This window comes from Centroberyx affinis, unplaced genomic scaffold (assembly GCF_046629955.1).
Source record: "Centroberyx affinis isolate AG114_WGS23_722 - 3 ecotype Tasmania unplaced genomic scaffold, CSIRO-AGI_Caff_v1 ptg000317l_1, whole genome shotgun sequence".
Lineage (NCBI taxonomy): Eukaryota > Metazoa > Chordata > Actinopteri > Beryciformes > Berycidae > Centroberyx > Centroberyx affinis.
In genome coordinates, this window is record NW_027278993.1 from 110,031 (window position 1) to 129,012 (window position 18,982).

Here is an 18,982-nt window from a genome sequence, read left to right on the forward strand (position 1 = left end):
ATTGCTCAATATATTGGGACACACGCCGGCTTTCAAAAGATCCCTGCCAAAGGAAATTGCAACATGTGCTGAAGCCTCCACAGAAGAGGAAGTCAGAGCTGGGAACTGCATTTCTGAGCTTCAAGCAGAAGGGAAAAAACTAAACCAAGACATTTCTACAGTGTTTTTTTTGTAACCTGAGGAGGCTGTGGGGATACGAGAGCATCAGACGGTGAGTTTTCAGTGTTTTGAACCGTAGTAACTAAGAGCTGGGATCAAATTACAGCTGTCTTTCGATCAGTCACCAACATCACTGTGTGTTTCTGTCTGTAATGTGCAGTAACCCCTCCTCCCTGCTGTCCTGCCTGCTCCACATGGTTATTTACTCTGTTCAGGGACATCTGGGACCAAACGCCATGAACCCAGGCTCATTTAACACACAGGAGGCAAGCAGAAAAAACTCCAGAGAGCCACCTATTTCTCTGGCTTAATCAGCAATAACAAACATAACCCCAGGCTCTTATTCAGTACCATTAACCAGCTTGTGAATTCAGCCCTTCCCGCGGTCCCTGCATTGTCAACTGATGACTGTGAAAATGTTTTATCTTTCTTTGTTGGAAAGATGAATGGTCTCAGGTCAACTGGTGTCCTGTGCCCTGTCCCAGGAAATTGTCCTGCATTACTGTCTGAGTTCACTCCTATTTCATAACTTAATTTTCTCACGATTAGATTACTGTAATTCCCTTTTCACCTGCCTTAATCAAGCTGCTCTTGATGTTAAAAGCATGAATTATATTAAAATGCAGCTAACTAGCATTGGCTGGCTCCCTAGCTAACCTAGCTAACTGTGACCAAATATATCAAGTAACCCGAAATAAGCTTCGGCTGATCTTCTTCACTAACAGTAGTTGGTGTTCCACTGACGAGTTGGAAATGTCCAATGCAAGTAATACTAACACTGATTTAGTTGTTTATAGTCACTTTATTAAGTTACAACAGTATTACACTCTCTTCAGTACGACTGAACGGCAGTCGGCAGGCAGTGTATTGACTGGAACAACTGGTAAAGCAAAGCATTATGGGAAGGGCTAAAATCAGGTATACTATGGTTAGCTAGCTGACAAGCTGACATAATCTAAACACTAAATCAATCAGATGGATCAGTGATGAAATGATCACTTCCCAGTCACAAACAGACAGAAATTAACCATGTCTCTTCAACATTTAGAAACACAAAAAAAAAGTCCTACACAGCGTGTGTGTTCAATTCTATGCACTGAAGCACTGCGACATGGTTCAATTACTTAGTTCCATAACGTTACTTAAATACCACAAGGTAATAACATTATCTACCGTTAAGGTTTGTAGGGCAGCAGAAGACGAGTTACACTGGCGAGTTTGGAGCAGATTGTGGAATGTTAAGTTTCACTTTTGTTTTCACGCCGGCAGACTTGTGTACAATGCTGCTGGTCTGCTGCTGTGCATCTCCACATGACAGACATGACATGATGCGCACATCAGAGATCAATTTAGATCAATTTCTATACACTGACCAACTTGATTTTGTGCCTCACGTTTTTATGATTTTGTGAAACACTGCATCTCAAAGTCAATGACGCCCTCTTGAGGCCATCTGACGAAGCGCATCATCTCACGAAGCGACAGGTGGCCGACTGACTGACTGACTGTTTATATGGTCTTGAGCTGCTCTATATGTTGTTCATGTGTGCCGTGGCTAGGCCAAGTCAATGGTTAAAATAAATATTAAGAACGTAAAAAGGATTAAAATGCCGACAACGCCACCTAGGAATTGGAAGGAGCCTAGGACTCCATTAAAAACGGCTACACAGGTTCTTTTAAAATCAGGGGTGAGCAGAGTTAAAACCACAACACAGAGGTAACTAATTAAAAGGGTTTATTATGATAAAACAAATGTAAAAAGATAAAAATGTTTAGGGATCCTAGAGTCTAAAAAATAAAAGCACGCTAAAACATCCCCCTTATCAGTCCATTCAGTCAGTGTCTCGCCGTCGAAGGGATCACCAGTCCACACGAATGCCAGCACACGATGAATGTCGGCAGCCACGAAGCCCTCAGCGGTCTGTCTTCCTCCCCACGCCAACAGCTATGGCCGCCGCGGTCTCCTCTCCGGGGCTCCACTCGTTCGGGGTCCCGCCGCGGTCTCCTCTCCGGGGCTCCACTCGTTCGGGGTCCTGCAACAGATAACACCGCCAGTATCCTCCAGACACAACTCTAGCACACCACCTACTTGCCCGGCCCCACAGCCGGCCCTCTCGGTGTCCGCCGCAAAATACTGGTAACAACTACTCATGGTTTTCCTGGGCGGCAACGTTACGCTACCGACCCAGGCTGGAGTATTCACGCCGAACGGACACGGGCTACTGCACTTCGGGCTACCAGGGTGGCTCGTCTGCTGGTCTGGTGGCTCGTTCGCTGGGCTGGTGGCTCGTCTTCTGAGCTGCGGGTTCAGCGGGGGACGCCTTGCAGTTCTTTTTCGCTTCCCCTGCTCGCTCCTTCCTCTCTTTTAATCTCTGCCGTTTTCCAATTCACCAGCGCTCCACACCTGTTGCCAATTCGCTGATTGTTTTCTGGGTTGGTCTGTGCCTGTGTGCTTCAGGGCAGTCAGGAAAAAACACTTCCGCATGCGATAACAAGCAAAACCATAAAAACACAGCAATCCAATAAAACTGATTACAAGAATCATTAAAAAACCACAGCAAAACAATAAAAGACATACAATCCAAAACATGCAAAAAGTAATTAAAACATGCATGAACCCATAGCACTGACCCCGTCACACATGCAGCCAGACTCCATGGCCTTGGACCTGTGATCTGTTTTCATTACTATTTCGCAACTGCAGCCCCACAACCAGATGGACAAGGATCATGTGGCTGAGCAGATTTTTAGGCCAACACACCCAATTACCGTAAACTGTGCTTCGTGCCCCCCTCCCTCTCCCAGAAGAGGATCAACATGTTGGAAGTGATTTTTCCATCTTTCTTTCCCTCCTTCCACCATCTGCTGCCAGAAACTCTAAAAGCTTTAGCTCCGTTTGCTCTGGAAGAACAGAACCTCTTCCTGTTTTGTGCCAGTCCACCAGCAGGTGGAGAAACAATGGAGAATGCAGAGTAGAGGAGAGAGAGAGAGAGAGAGAGAGCGAGTGAGAGACCCTTGAGATGAACCATCTCGTTTTCGAGGGGGTCCAACACAAAACATACAATACAATACAACATTTTAGGTAAGAAGGATAATTGAAATGGATACATTTGAAAATCCATTGGAGCCAATGTTAATGTCTTCTAGCATTGAGGGGTAACCAGTTCAGTGTTTCGTACATGGAGCAGAGAGTTCGATAGGGACACCTTAAGATAAATCTGCAGAGACTATTGTAAAAAACATTGAGGGGTTGAAGATGTGTTTCGAAGGTGTTCTGGTAAACAATGTCAGCATAATCCAGTATAGGCAATAACAATTGTGTCACAATTATTTTTCTCATCTGAAAAAAGTAGTAAAACAATTTATGGAATGATATATACTCAGGTTGCAACTTATTTTGTTTATAATGGTCTCAATATGTGGTTTAAAAGAAAGTACTGGATCAATCCAGAGGCCCAGGTAGTTAAAAGTAACCACTTTTACAAGGGATGTTCCATCATTGAAACAAATGGTCAAATCTGGTCTTGAGTCAAGGTCTTGAGTCACCAAGACCTTGTCTGGTACCAAACAACATACTACATGACTTATTTTTGTTCAGCAATAGTTTGTTGGATGAGAACCACTTCTGAACAGAGGCAAATTCAAGTTGTAGGGATCTTTCAATTTCATTTCTGTTAACACTAGATGTATAAATTACAGTGTCATCAGCGTATAATTGTACTTGACAGTCAGAACAAATTTTAGGAAGATCATTAATAAAAATAGAGAAAAGGAATGTCCTCAAGATGAACCTTGTGGTACTCCCTTCTCAACGGTTAATCGGATTGGCTTCCATTGAAACTGACACACTGGCATCTATGATGAAGATATGAGTTAAACCAAAGTAGAGTTTTCTGAGAGACACCAATGACATAAAGTTTATCAAGAAGTAAATAGTGATCAACGATGGTTAAATCAAGAAGAATTGCAGCAGTGAGTTTACCACTCTCTGAAGCTGAAAACACATCATTTGTAAATTTTAAAAGAGCTGTAGTTGATGAATAATTAGGTCTGAAGCCAGACTGGCATGGAGATAAAATGCTGAAATCATCAACATAGAGTGATAATTGATTGAAAATTAGTTTCTCAAAGATTTTAACTACAGAGCTGATCATAGAAATTGGACGGTAATTGTTAATATCATGGGGGTCACCTCCCCTATGAAGTGGAGTAACTAGCACATTTCCAAATGGAACTTAGGGAGTGCTCAAGTTGAAAAAGACGGGTTAAATAAGTCACATAATGGATACATCAAAATATGAGCAGCTAGTTTAATAAATTTAGTCTCAATGCCATCTGGTCCAGGTCCACAGTCATCCTTTAGGTCATTAATTGATATTAAGGTAGTATTTTTCTAAAAGAAAAAATAACTTCCACAGGTAGAGCTACTAAAAGAATCACGTCTTGCTGCCTTCAGGCGCTCCTCATAAGATCGTAATTTCGAATTTGACAATCGCAATTACAACTCATTGTGTATTCAAGTAGCCTATTTTTATTTGAGAATTACAAAATGGACTCCGACATAATAGTAGCTGTTTTTGCTGACTATTTCAGAAATAAAGCTTGGCTACTTTGTGCTACCACAGTAGAATGAAGACGAGAATATTCCCATCAGCTTTGTAACTTATATTTTAATAATAAATAGTTGGCTAAAAATTGTTGTATATACGTGACACCTAAATGTTCAACAAAGAATGAGAATGCCACATCTTGGCATCTTGGCTATCATATAAAATTCAACTTTGTATTTACCATTTTATTGGGTCGTTTAAGCGCGACCTGCAATTGCAATATTTCTGACAGCATTTGAAGGCAGCATCGGCTTGCTACAGTTGTGACTGTGTGGCGATGTAGAAGTGGGTAAAATGTAGGAGATAATGAAGTAAATATTGGACTTCTGGACTCAGTGCAACGGTTTCACTTCAGAGCACTGGGATTATGCTGTTTGGAGTAATCTTATGGTCATTGTTGTCCTTTTTGGAGCTGTCTTTACACAGAGAATTTGTACCGACATAAAGCTAAAAATACAAATTCTGTTTGTAGATGACATGCTGGTAAAAAGCAGGGCTAGTTATCCTGGTACTGACCAATCTCCCCACTTAGTAAAAAAGCAGAACCAGGATTTATTCAGTGGAGAAATGTCTGTACAAATGCAATGCTAACCATGGTGCCAGCAACAAATTTAGGTCACGCGATATAATTTAATTAGGCTATTGATATTTGTCATTTTCTGCTGGACAGTTTGGCCAACCAGATTTTTATTTGTCGGACAACTGCACATTTTACCAGCCAAAAAAAGCCGGCATATACCGGCTAACGGAAACCCTGCATAGAGCAATTGTATGTCACCTAACCTTTGAAAGTAAATTAAAACTAATTGAAATAATATATGCATATTATTTTATAACAAGGTATACATTCTTATTACAAACTGGCCACTGTCTCTTTGGTTCAAATGTTCTCTCTTTAGACATTTTTTTTCTTTTTTACATATTTTATTCCCTGCCTAAATAACATATTTATTACTATTATTATTATCGGTGTTTATCTGTGGTACAGATCAGACCTGTCGGGCCCTAACATCTTTGTTTTATAACCTTTATCTGTCAGCTGCTTGTCATGACTCTCTGTAGCATGTCCTCCCATGTCACTGTGTGTGTTGTGTTGTTGTATCAGTTCACTCAACCACTGTGTGTGTGTGTGTGTTTTTCAGTCATGTGCCTGATTCCAGTGCTGGCAGGCTTGTTGTTGGTCCTCAGGCTGTCTGGAGGTTCGTCAACACTGCAGGGTGAGACACACTATTTTCTCAACTCATATGAACAGCAGCAAAGCTCAAAGGCTGGATGACATCAAATTTCCTTCTCTTCAATCCTGATAAGACAGAGATGATCATTCAGATCAAAACTGAGACCTCTGTATAATGATTTCTGTCTTAATTTTGATGGTTCCAGAGTAACTCAGAGTCCCTTCATTAAGAATCTTGGTGTTATGTTCAATCCCGACCTTTCATTTGAAACACACATTAACAGTATTACAAAATACGGCTTTTATCACCTGTGGAATATATAAAAAATACGTCCCATTCTCTCCATGCCAGATGCTGAGACACTCATCCATGCTTTTGTCTCTTCTAGACTTGATTATTGTAATGCTCTGTTTTCTGGCTTACCCAAATGTAATATTAGCAAACTGCAGCTTGTTCAAAATGCTGACACAAGACTACTAACCGAGACCAGGAAGTATGATCACATAACCCGCATTCTGGCCTCCTTGCACTAGCTACCAGTCCAAGCTACAGCTGATTTTAAAGTACTTTTATTAACGTATAAAATAGTTCAAGGGCTTGCACCACATTACTTGTCAGCTCTTGTTACCTCATACTTACCATCAAGGGCTCTGCGATCTCAGGATGCAGATCTCCTGTCTATTCCAAGGATAAAAAAAAAAGCAGCAAGCAGAAGGGCTTTCTCCTACCGAGCACCATCTCTATGGAACAGTCTGCCAGTAGTGACAAGAGATGCTGACTCTGTGGAATCTTTTAAAAGCAAGCTTAAAATGTATATATAACCATGTGTAGTTGGTCATGTGTCCCACTGATATGATGTTATTGTCTGATATGATGTTTTAACTAGGCTGCATTTTACTGTTTGAATTACTTTTATTGTTTCGACTTTCTTATTAATTGATTGTACATTTTATTGTATTTGTTTTGACCATTGCTTTTACCTTTTTGTTTTGTGAAGCCCTTTTGTGTGATATTGGGCTATAAATAAATAAAACTTAACTTCATATGAAGGACCCCACCTCCAAATGGATCCGCATTAGACCACAGACCTCATTTAATAAGATTAACTGATAAAATGCTGAAAAAACATCTCCTCCCCTCTGAGCAGAGAACTGCACTGATTACCGGCTGCAGTTTGGACGGGTCTTCTCGGTGCCAGGGGATGTGGTCATGCTGAACAGCGCGCTGGTGTCTCCGGACGTCTTCAACTTCACCACTGAGCCGTACAACATCTCCTGGTACGACCCGCGGACGGGCCGGGAGCTGAGCGACCGGCCGGGACACTTCCTGCTGCGGGGAGAGACGCTCTGGGTCCTCAGGGTGCAGCTGGAGGACACTGGGGAATATGTGACCATCCTGAGGTACAGTCACAAACTGGACAGTGTGTCCGGTGTGTGTGTGTGAATGTGTGTGTCAATGGAAAGAGTGTTGTTCCAAAATGAGGTATCAAGCATTACAAAGTAAACAAGTCCTGTACAGGCCCACAGCGCGTGTTGAATTCCACTAACGTAACTTAAATACCACAGGTAATAACATTACCTACCATTAAGGTTTGTAGGACAGCAGAAGACGTGGATCTCTGTAAATCTGCGGAGAGTGGGGCTCACTGTGTGGGACTCAATGTGGCATTTAGCCGATAGGTGAGAGGCCAGCTCTTAGTCAAAGACGCCCCCTAGAGGCCATCTCACAAAGCAACAGATGTTTGACTGACTCTCTGACCTGGCTTTGGCTCCTGATGCCCTTGGCTGTGCCGTGGGAAAAAGACAACTACTCTTACGAAATGAGAGCATAAAACACGTTATGTAGCTTTTTAAAGGACAGTAGGTAACTCAAGTCCTTGAGACATTTAAAGATGATTTTTTTTTATTATTAGCACATATTAAAATCAACAGTGAAAATACACAATAAAGCAAGAATTGTGTAGGAGACAACCTCAAGTGGTTTTTCTTCCTCCAGAATTGAAGAATTTAGAATTCTTTATTTACTGTATACTGTACTGATCCTTTTTGAGTTTATACTGAGTTTAACATTATACATTAAAAGACACAACACTGAACCAGAAAGCTGAGACCCATCTTTATTTATTACTATGTACTATTTATCAACTATTTTTACAATTATGAATTGTTCTTTAATTCGCACATGTAGTGACGAAGCCTCTAGTGCATGTGCTCTTCCTTTTTTGTTGTATTGAACTGAATTTAGTGTCAGTAAGTAGTCTTGCAGTGGCACATTAGCAGTGTGTTGATTCATGTGCATCCTTATATCCTTATAGACAAAATCAAACCTGTTAAAATTCAAGCTGCACTTAATAAGGTTTTTATGTAAAAATACAGTTGTCTCATCAGGTTAAATCACAAAGTCTGGCTGCAACAGAGAAGAGCGTCCCATTCTCACTAATTGAGACACTGTGGATTTGCCATATTTGCCCAAATAACATTCTGGTATCAGGTTTGGTCACTTCTCCATCCACTGAAAGTGACGAATAAACTTCAGAGTGAAATCCAAACTGTCTCCTAAACAGCAGCAGAGAAAGCTCGACTCACCAACGTTAGATCTTTTCCTCTCGTCTCTTTGGTTTCCTTTGGTAGAAAGCATCACGGTAAACATGAGCTGCTGTGTGACGTTTACTGACCTCACTGCACAGGATTTCTGGGTGTTGAAGAAACAGTTTCCTCTCAGTGCCATTTGGTGCCGCAAATATACGATGTTGCCCAGTGCAGCTGTAAACATACTAACTATTAAGGGATTATTGAATGAAAACATCGACCATTTCCTCCTCTATCTTGACCAGGACTGCCTCTCAGTGCTACAGACAGGCCACCATGCTGGTGGTGGATGAGCCGCTGGCTGGAGAGTGCAGCCGGCCGAGGAAAGGTCTTCAGGCGCTGACGAATGGAATGACCGACGGTCTGTCCTGCCCGCTGAAGGACTACATGAAGAAACTGGACAACTACTCTGTCCCTTTCTCCCTCAAGTGGTACAAGGTGAGTTACAGGAAAGTGTTGAGTACTGACATACAACGTAGTCATTTATGTAGTTTATTCAAGTTCAAGTTAGTTCATTGTACAGGGTTATCTGTACAATGAAATGCTTAGGACGAACAACCTAAACAACCAAAAGTACAGTACTAGAATAAAAATAATAAAAAGAGAAATACAAAATAGGAAATAAAAATATATATGTAAAGACTATATACTAATAATGTTCACTAAAATGTGCAGATTTAGCAGCTAATGTAAAAAACAGTTTATTCTGTGCTTAAAGTGATAATCCTGTTATTTAGTCTCATCTTTGTTGCTCAGCCTCACTGTGGTGTTTCTGCACTGCACTTGCCACAGATCACCTGTCAATCAAACAGTGTGGGTGGAGCTTGCATTTTCTGTCAATGCAGTTTGAGTTTCTCTTTTCTTTGTCTGTTCAGCCATGGTGGCTATCCTTGCTCATGCTGGCTACCCAGTTCTGCTTCTTCTGTTGATTCCAAACAAACTGGAAATGTAAAACGCATCACTTCCTGTGTGGCAGAGGATTTTTCCCAGGAAAGAGCTACCAGACACCGGCTGTTTAGAACAGACAGTGGAGAAGCTTCATGAACTGGATATAGGTTGGATCACTGTTGAGTTAGAGCAAGGAGGAGCAGAACTGACATTTATATATATGAGCACCTTGAAAGTAGTTGCTGAGGAAAGTGAGAATGTTTCTCATTCACTTCCTTTGCCTAGCTCTAACCAGCAGCCAAACTGGAATTTGAACTGGTTTCTATCTGCTTCTATATTGTCATTTGATAGATTTCCAAAACCCCAAAAAGTACCATTCATATATTTTTATCAAGTGTGACCCAAACCCCTAACCCTGGCAGCCCTTGCATCCTAAAAAGAGACTTGGTTTCTTTTAAATAAGGAAGGCCTCTAAAAATCCTGAACTTTCCCTCTAGTCACCATCATTATAAAAAAACAGATTACCTCTTGAACTTTGACTCTTCAGGGCTGTGAACCCATAGAGGACGGAAGTGGCAGGTTCACCTACTGGTCCAAGACCAAACTGAAGCTCGATGGGGTGACGACTCTGGACAATGGCTCCTACACGTGCACGCTCAACTTTACCCTGGGCGGGGTCACGGGCTCTGTCTCCGAGACCATCGAAGCATGGGTCAAAGGTCAGAACAGAGTTACACACTGTAGGATTACATCAAATCAATCCTAACGATATGAAGGCACACAAACATTTCAGTTTTGACACTTGAGGCATTTAGCTGTTTCTGTTATCCACAGAAACATGCAGTGAGTGCAACAGTAGATTCAGCTTTCATTTTCTAGATTACCAACGATACAGGAACCAATAGTGAGGAGGGCAAAGGTCAGAGGTCACAGCACCCAGACAACAGATATTAAAATATTCCCATGAACCTAGAATGATCATGTATGGTAGAGCGGTTGTTCTCAAACAAAATTACAGGAGTCAAAGGTCAGAACGGAGTCACACACTTGGATACAGTCAGACATGGGAAATTGTGTACGACTACATCAAACTTATAAACTACTTATTATGTAAGGCAGGATGCATCACAGCTGATACTGTTATCAAGGGCTGCAGTTAACAATTATTTTCATTATTGATGAATCTATTGATTGTTTTTTCAATTAATCAATTAATCATTTAGTCTCTAAAATATCAAAAATAATGACAAATGCCCATCACTGTTACCAGAGCAAAGTAATTCTCAAAACCAGCAGCCAAAAAACCCAAAGTATTCATTTAATAATGATATGAAACAAAGAAAAGCAGCATTTGTGAAGCTGTAACCAGCAAATGTTTGCTATTTTTACTTGATAAATAACTAAAACAATTAATCGAGTAGCAAAATTGTAGCTGATTAATTTTCTGTCTAATCAATGAATCACCTAATCGTTTCAGCACTACTGTTATCCAGATAACAGAATACAGTGAGTGCAACAGTAGAATCCACTTTAATTTTCTAGATCAGCAACATTCTAGCAACCAGTAGTGAGGTGGGCAAAGGTCAGAGGTCACAGCACCAAGACAATACATGTAAAATATTCCTGTGACCCTAGAGTGATCATTTATGATAGAGTTTTTCTCAACCTGGGGGTTGGGACCCCTCAGGGGGTCGCGAGGTAATTTTGGGGGCCACAAGAAGATTTATGGGATAGGAACAAAAACATAATTCTACTATACAAACTTATTATCACTTTTAACAAAAAAAAAATGATATGGCATATGCAGCTTGTGATGGGGGTCAGGAGTACGCATTGCTTCGTTTAAGGGTTCACAAGCCAAAAAGTTTGAGATCTACTGTGATAGAGCGGTGCTGGGGAAGGAAATAAGAGCTAAGGAGAGAATAATAATAATACATAATAAATGTATAATAATAAATAGTAATAGTGATAAATTAAAACTACTTTGCACGTTGGCGGCCTCAAGTGGCCGCGAGGGATAACTGAATTTTCACAAACCTACAAACTCTTTGGTGGCATTTTGTGATATTAGAGAGATTAGACCATCTCAAGAAAAAACAATATGAAAGAAAAGTGATACGAGCAAACCTTTGTTGTCATGTCACTGTGTGTCGCTCATGTATTTCATGGTCACTGTCTTTTCAGAGGACTACTTTCTGACTCCCCAAATTCACGAGCCGTTCAATGAAATCATCAAGGCAGAGAGGGGTGAGTCGCCAGCTATAAAGTTGTATTTTTAGATTTTTTTTTTGCAATGTTTATTGTTTGTAATGTTTATTGTTGGGTGTTACAGTGTTTTTCCCATGGCACAGCCGAGGGCATCAGGAACTAAATTCAGGCAGTCAGTCAAACATCTGTCGCTTCGTTAGATGATGCACCTCGTGAGATGGCCTCCAGAGGGCGTGTTTGACTAAGAGTTGGCCTCTCGTCTATAACACATTCAGTCCCACACACTGATAAATGCCATACTAGCTGCGGTTACATGAGACTTTTTTTTTCATTCTGAATGAAAGGAAGATTGCGCAACGCACGCAAGTGTTTACATGAGCGCTAAATATAACGGTCGCATTATCATGTGCGTTTACATGCTCCACGGTATGTATTCAGAATAAAAGTTTCTGACATGCGCAAAACACCGAATCCAGCACTAACAGGGGCTTACGTTTTTAAAAGATGCACCTGCATCGGTTATTTATTTACTGCTGTTCTTTCTGATGAAACAACAGTTTTATCAAAACATACGACTCCATAAGTGTCAGAAAAAGATGTTTTGTTTTGCCCCCGCAATGATTGGGTCCATTTGTAATTTTCACCGCTGTAAAGCGAAACTGGCCCGGAGAGGCGGAGTCAGGACTTGATATAAAAACGGGCTGCACTGCCTACATCAAGCCTGAGCGCCCCGGGGTTAATAACAAGCACATCCATTCGAATCCTCCCGTTAAAAAAGGGCAACGTAATTGACGTTACTTACATTAAATGCGCGAGCATGTGCAGAAAGAGGCGAGATAAAGAAAATGATTGGAATGAGTGTTTACATGACGAAATTTTATCCATCGACTGGATTATGAAAGGGGTAAACAGCCCTCTCAAACAATTAAATTTCATTCGGATTGGGCCAGTTTATTCTGATTGAGGCGTTTATATGAGGCGTTTTTATTCTGATTCGGATACTATTCGGATTAAAAGGCTCCATGTAAACGCAGCTATTGACTCACACAGTGAGGTCCACTCTTCGCTGATTTACCCGCCGATTTACAGACATCCACGTCGTCTGCTGTCCTGCAAACCTTAACGGTAGGTAACGTTATTACCTGTGGTATTGACGTTTGTGGAATAGGTGATTTAACCGATAACCGTGTCGCGCTAGCTGACCATTGCTCCCACACACTCTCCGCCGTTAATTTACAGACATCCACCTCTTCTGCCCCCCTACCAACTTTGACGGCAGGTAACGTTATTACCTGTGGTATTTACGTTACGTTAGCCATGGCGACACTGATCCGTTGTGGCTATCTGTCTCCGTTCATTTCAATTCATTTTCAATAAGAGCTGTCTGTTGTCCAGACAGCACTGACGATGCGTCTGTCTCCGTCAGATTTCCATCCGTTTTGACGGTCAGAAAGTTCGACCCAGTTGAACTTTTTCTGGATTCGTCACCATGTGTTGACAATCAGTCATTCCTTCTTTTTTTTTTGAAAAAATAGTGCCGATAACAGACACGGCACAACCAAAACAAAGATAAAGCGGAGAAAGCCTGGTATAGCGTTGGGATGACTGGAGGTTTTCCAGGTCAGTTTCTCATTTAATTTACACTGTATAGTCTGTGTCCGTCTTCTTTCTTTCTAAGTAGCTCCCTTATGAGCAAAGCTAGGCTACTGTATTTCTGCCTCTCCCACCATGTTGACGTTCCAAAACAGCCCAACGGACAGAAATCTCTCTGTCAATAATTCTGTCCATTTTCCGATGGATCAGTGGGGCCGCAACTGGTGGAATCCTGGTGGACAGGATCTGTACTTGTTTTTTCTCAACCACAGGACTTGAGTCCAAGTCCCTGTGTTGCCAAGCATCTGCTGTACAGAAGTCTCCTCGAGCAAAATATCTATGAACTTAAAAATTGTACGTGTTTATTGCAAAGATTGCGTGTTATTATCCTGAGCTTTTTTATAATGAATGAGCAGCCAGGGAGATGTTCAGTGGTAGGGGGCCTTCCTCTTTCTCATGTATTTGCCTGGTGCGTGTGTATGTTCGTATGTGTGCATGTGTATGGGAACATGTACAGTATATCTGTGTGTGTAACTATCTGCATGCCTGTTTGTGTGTGTGTAGGCTCCAGTTTCAGTAAGCGGTGCCTGGTGTTTGTGCCGTGTGTGGGGACGCCTTTAGTTGGCATCTACTGGATAGCCAGAGATGATTTCATCTTCAGCGGACCATCTGACCGAGTCCACGCAGAGGCACAGCGGTCAGCACTGTTTATTCTCTATTTGTTGTGTAGAGCAAGCGAAATCTGTCTGCGCTCTCAGGAAAAGTCTTATACAAGGTTTGTCTCAGGTGCCTCGGTTCAAAAGTCATTGACAAAAAGAATCCAGCAACTCCACACTGATAAAAAAAAAGGAAGAAATCCCAAAGAGAGGTGCAAAAGTGACAAAAATGTTCTATGACCAGAATGTTTTCTTTTTTTTCTTTTCTCTGTTTTCTTTTGTGCCGTTTTATAATTTTCACACTTTATTTGTCACTCTTGCACCTCACGTAAATAAATGTCAGCCTGTTATGCATCACCTGGCCTCTTTCTACTTGTTGCGCAGACATGATAAGGCAAAATAGTGAGAACATATGGAGAGAGGAACCACTTACCTTTAATCATTTCCAGCTAAATGGCAATCATCTTTTTTGAATAATCACCATTGTTAATTATGGATTTTTTGTTAATTATGAATTAATTTGTGGAAAACACATAACCCATGGCTCCTCACCAACCGAATGTGTAGACCGAATGAGCACTGGACAAGTACAACTAAATGAATGCTGAACAGTAGACAAACTTCTGGATAATTACTCGTGCTCGAACCAGGCTCACACAGTGTAGTACTGTAGTTTGTGGTATTAAGTTTCCTCTTTCTCATCCCTCCCTCTGCACCAGGTCGTGGAGGCAGGAGAGTCCGATTAAAGGCGTGTGGCTGGAGAGCCTGCTGAAGTTTTCTGAGCTGAAGGAAGAGGATTTCCACATCAACTACACCTGTCGGGTGTACAGCGAACGAGGCAATCCTCATGGGAATTTCATTCTGGTGCCAGCAGGTACAAACAAGGAGGAAAATCCCAGATTGAAGCGTCTGTTTTTACGTAACCTTCTTATAGAGGGCTTCCAGGGGATGTAGCACACCCTCTGGCGGCCATATTGGAGGCAACAGTGGCTGTGAACAGCTGATCACGTTTCTATACATACGACTTGTCCGTCTCAACAGAATTGATTAGACATGGTTGTGCTGTTTTTGACTGGGAACCAGGATTATTATACAGTAGTTTTGGATTATTCATTAGTTTATATATTTTTACATTTTCAGTTAAATTTCAGTTTAGTTTTAGTCAGTGTGGCTCTGGTAGTTTTAATTTAGTTTTAATTTTTCAGAAATGTTAGGATTTAGTTTAGTTTTTATTTAGTTTCAGATCTACACTCCACTAGAAATAACTAGACTAACTAGACTAACTAGAACCATATAGGGTTCTTTGACTTGTCCTCATAGGAGAACCTTTATGTAGAACCATTTTTGAAGGTTAGACTTAGAACCCTCTCAGAGGGATTCATCTAGAACCCTTACTAAATGGTTCTACCTAGACCTCACAGTAAGTAGTTACACCCTCTAAGAAGAGTTCAGTAAAGAACGCTGAGGTTGTAACAAGAACAATCCCTCGGGGTTCATTACAGAGCCCTTGCATATTATTATTGCAACAAGTCCTCCAACCCATACGACTACATAGGTCATTTGTTCCTACACTCTAATACGACTCACAGGAGCGTTAATTAGTTAATTAGCGCCCCTACCGATGGCAGGAGATGGCAACAAGTCCTCCAACCCGACGAATTTGAAAATGTTCCTCCGCCACAAATTGAATTACGTCCCAAAGGTTGGTTAATGGTTAGATTTATGCAAGTAAAACAAGTTTGGTTAAGGTTAAGGTTATGGTAAAGTTTAGGCAAATAAAATAACTTGGGTTATGGTTATGGTTAGGTAACTAAAACAACTTGGTTAAGGTTAGGAAAATGGTTTGGTCATGGTTAAATTAAAAAAACTAAAATGTGACTCACAGTTGTATGTCCTTTGGAAACGCTAGGAATCGAACCCCGGTCGCCGACATTGAAGGTAAACGTATGGTGGAAAGTCAGGGTGTTGTGGTCGGGGATGGTGGATGACCCCATCCCCGACCACAACACCCTGACTTTCCACCATGCTATTTTTGCTATATGCTCATGCTATATTTCAATGTTGAGAGAGAAACTTGACAGAGAAACTTGACAGTCACGTGACATGGAGGACAGTCTATATTATTGCCTGGCAACAAACAACACATTACCGCTTCACTTCATTTCTGCCACTTTTTTCAAAGCGAGGTGGGTCACCAATTGCCTTACTGCAGCAAATGTTCCCCACCTTCAGAAGGCAGCCATTCATGTGCTCACCATGTTTGGTTCCACATATCAATGTGAATCTGGATTTTTTGCGATGAACATTGTTAAAAACTCCTTCTGCAAGTTCTATTGACGGTACTCGCATTCCTCTTACAATATCCAACAGCTACCAGGTTTTTTCAGCGCCGTATGTTAAAGTCGTACCGAACTTTGTACAGATCATTGTGGGGCAAAAAGTGGCTGCTCACGGGCACCCTACTTAAAAGGTCATAGGGGCTACACAATCTGACTGGCTCAGTGGATTGTTTCCGCTTGATTTGGTTTACTTTTGATATAAAAAAAAAAATTCCCTCCAGATCCACCAGGTGGAGAAACAATGGGGGATGCAGAGTAGAGACTGATAGAGGCTGACAGGCTGACCACTGATGGACTGGTTTCTGTTTATGGTAATTATACTAATGTCTCTAAATAAATTAGGTAATGATTTATAGATTAAAATGCTACACGTAGCACCTTTAACAGGGAAAAGCACGAATGAATGGTTCACTGAAAATAGACAGAATTGATTTTTGTTTAAACTGGTAGTTATTTACCCCCCCTCACCTGTGTCTCTCTCTCTCTCTCTCCTCAGATTCTAGGTCTACGTTGCTGACAGTCGCTGTGGTCGGCGTGACCTGCATCCTGACGGTGTTTTCTGTCCTCTACTTAACGCACTACTTATTGGCTCGGCAGAACAGCACCTTCTAGCCCCGGCAGATTGCACTGGAAAAAAAAATTCTTTATAGTGTTTACTGATGTATCAGATGAGCGTTGGCAGTCGTTTCCGCAGCACTCGGTGTTGAGGAGTAGTATCTCCAAGTAGTAGTGGTCAACTTTACACTTACCCATTTTTTACAGTAATTCATTGTAAAAGAGCCATTCCGCCGAATGGGTGCCATTTGCTTGTTGTAACTCTTCCAAATTAAACTTCATTTTTTATCTTTTTTCAACACTGAATCTAATAACACACATATTTAACTATTCAAAATGTGTATTGGTCAATCTCAGGCAACTTTATTTCATTTTTTACAAGGTTTCTAAGTGGAAGATGGTTGCATTTTTCTCAGTCCTGTTACCAAAACTCATGTGTCATTTAAAAAGCATGTTTAAAAGCATGTCAACTAATTCCTTTGTTTTCCCCTCAATAAAGTGTTTATTTTAAAGAAATGGTTGGTTACATGTTCAAATAATTGATATTTGTGACTAAAAAATCACTATATATGCACGCAAGTTGTATTTTTCTAAAAAATGCAAAGCCATTTTTTCCTTTTAAAGGAAACCCAAACCTCAAGTTTATCAAATTTTTCATCATTTAATTTATTAAACAATTGGATAAATGATGGAAAAAAATAGTGGTTTATCTTTATTTTTTAGAAAAAAACAATTTAGTAACAGGAATGAACATTGGGTAACAGGAATGAGCACTGGGTAACAGGAATGTGTGTGTGTGTGTGTGTGTGTGTGTTTTTGTATGTATTTGTGTGTGTTTTTTTGTGTGTGAGTGTGCATGGCCGTGCGTGCATGTTGTGTGTCCGTGTGTGTGTGTGTGAGATTTCTGTGTTGAAGGGATGTGCTATGTGCTTGTACTTCTTCACAGTGAAGGAGAGAGTAGAGTAGAGCAGTGATTCTCAACCTTTTTCATATCAAGGACCCCTAATTTAGTCCGCATTTGGGCCTCGGACCCCCATTTGATGAGATTTTGTGTCTCGGACCCAAATCTGAGAATATTTTTATTGTTAGATATGATTTTGTCCAGAATCCCATGACTATCTGTATTGTAGGTAGAGAGATAACAGAGAAACTATGATCAGAACAGTCATTCTTCTACACTCTCTAATTGTGTTAACATCTTGTAAATGAAATAATGCTGAAGTTTAACAATTCATCAATTTGCCTTGGGACCCCCTGGAACCCCCTCAAGGACTCCTGGTGGTCCCCGGACCCCATGTTGAGAAACACTGGAGTAGAGAGTAGAGAAATCTTTATCATCAATATCAATTATCAATTCATTTTGCAGAACACATACGGAAGTGGAGAGAGAAAGAGGAAGGGGGGGGGGGAGGGAGGGAGAGAGATAAAGGGAGAGAGAGGGAGGGAGAGACAGATAGAGAGAGGGGAGATAGAGAGGGTGGCGGGTGTGTCTCGCTCCTTCCCCTGCAGCATGCCATGGGTGGGTATTTCTGGCTCCTGCACAAAAGGTAAGTAAGACAACAAAGCTGAAGATATTAGTTAAGTCCTCAGATCTCTGCATTGACTACCATTGTGTTTTAGCTAGAATTGCAATACATGAAAACAAACTTGCCTGACCTTTACTAAGAAGCCTTCTCTAGTTTGGCCCAGACTTCTTTCTCAATCTCCATGTGACGACCTGTGACTGGCTTCGGGGGTGGGATGATACACACAATGTCCTCAAATAGGTACCAAAGGATGTCTTCGCGGGCTGGCCAGAAAAACCTGTTGACCCCAATCTTCTGCATACAACGGACCTCAACATGTGTTTCACTTGTATCTGTGATGACGCCAGGGTACAGGTCACCGTCGTACTTCAGCACACAACATTTGCCAACAACTTCAGGACTTTGCCACTGAACTTCTGTGGCTGTGGGAGCCATGAGAGCCGTCTGTTGATGACTGAACGTGAAACGCTTTGCATTAAAGCACTCACAGTTCAGATTTTGTGTCGTCGTGCACAAGCAGCTGACGTCCCTGTATGTCAGTTCTCCATGGGCTAGGGTCACTGCCTGATGCATCCTCATAGTGGACGGAACTGGTGGCACATCATTGGGCATCTCCGAAACTGCTTTCTCAACTGCTTCCTCGTTGACAAAAAACAACTTGATTGTTGTTTCTGTCTTTTGCAAC

The 18,982-nt window shown here is 41.3% G+C and overlaps 1 protein-coding gene across 2 annotated transcripts; it reads left to right on the plus strand.

Annotated features, from left to right (window-relative positions):
• The first annotated feature begins 73 nt into the window (after positions 1-73).
• LOC139640956 (interleukin-1 receptor type 2-like) lies at positions 74-17,265 on the plus strand. 2 transcript variants are annotated; one of them, XR_011694960.1, is made up of 10 exons: positions 74-211; positions 5,912-5,986; positions 7,092-7,344; positions 8,778-8,970; positions 9,968-10,139; positions 11,605-11,667; positions 13,786-13,918; positions 14,597-14,751; positions 16,438-16,527; positions 16,713-17,265. XR_011694960.1 is itself a non-coding variant. In XM_071515153.1 (9 exons), exons 2-9 carry the CDS (start codon positions 5,914-5,916, stop codon positions 16,826-16,828), a joined length of 1,158 nt encoding a protein of 385 aa, XP_071371254.1. In that variant the 5' UTR covers positions 74-211; positions 5,912-5,913; the 3' UTR covers positions 16,829-17,265. The 2 variants fall into 2 exon arrangements, 1 of the variants encoding a protein (XP_071371254.1); XM_071515153.1 differs by lacking the exon at positions 16,438-16,527.
• The last annotated feature ends 1,717 nt before the right edge of the window (positions 17,266-18,982 follow it).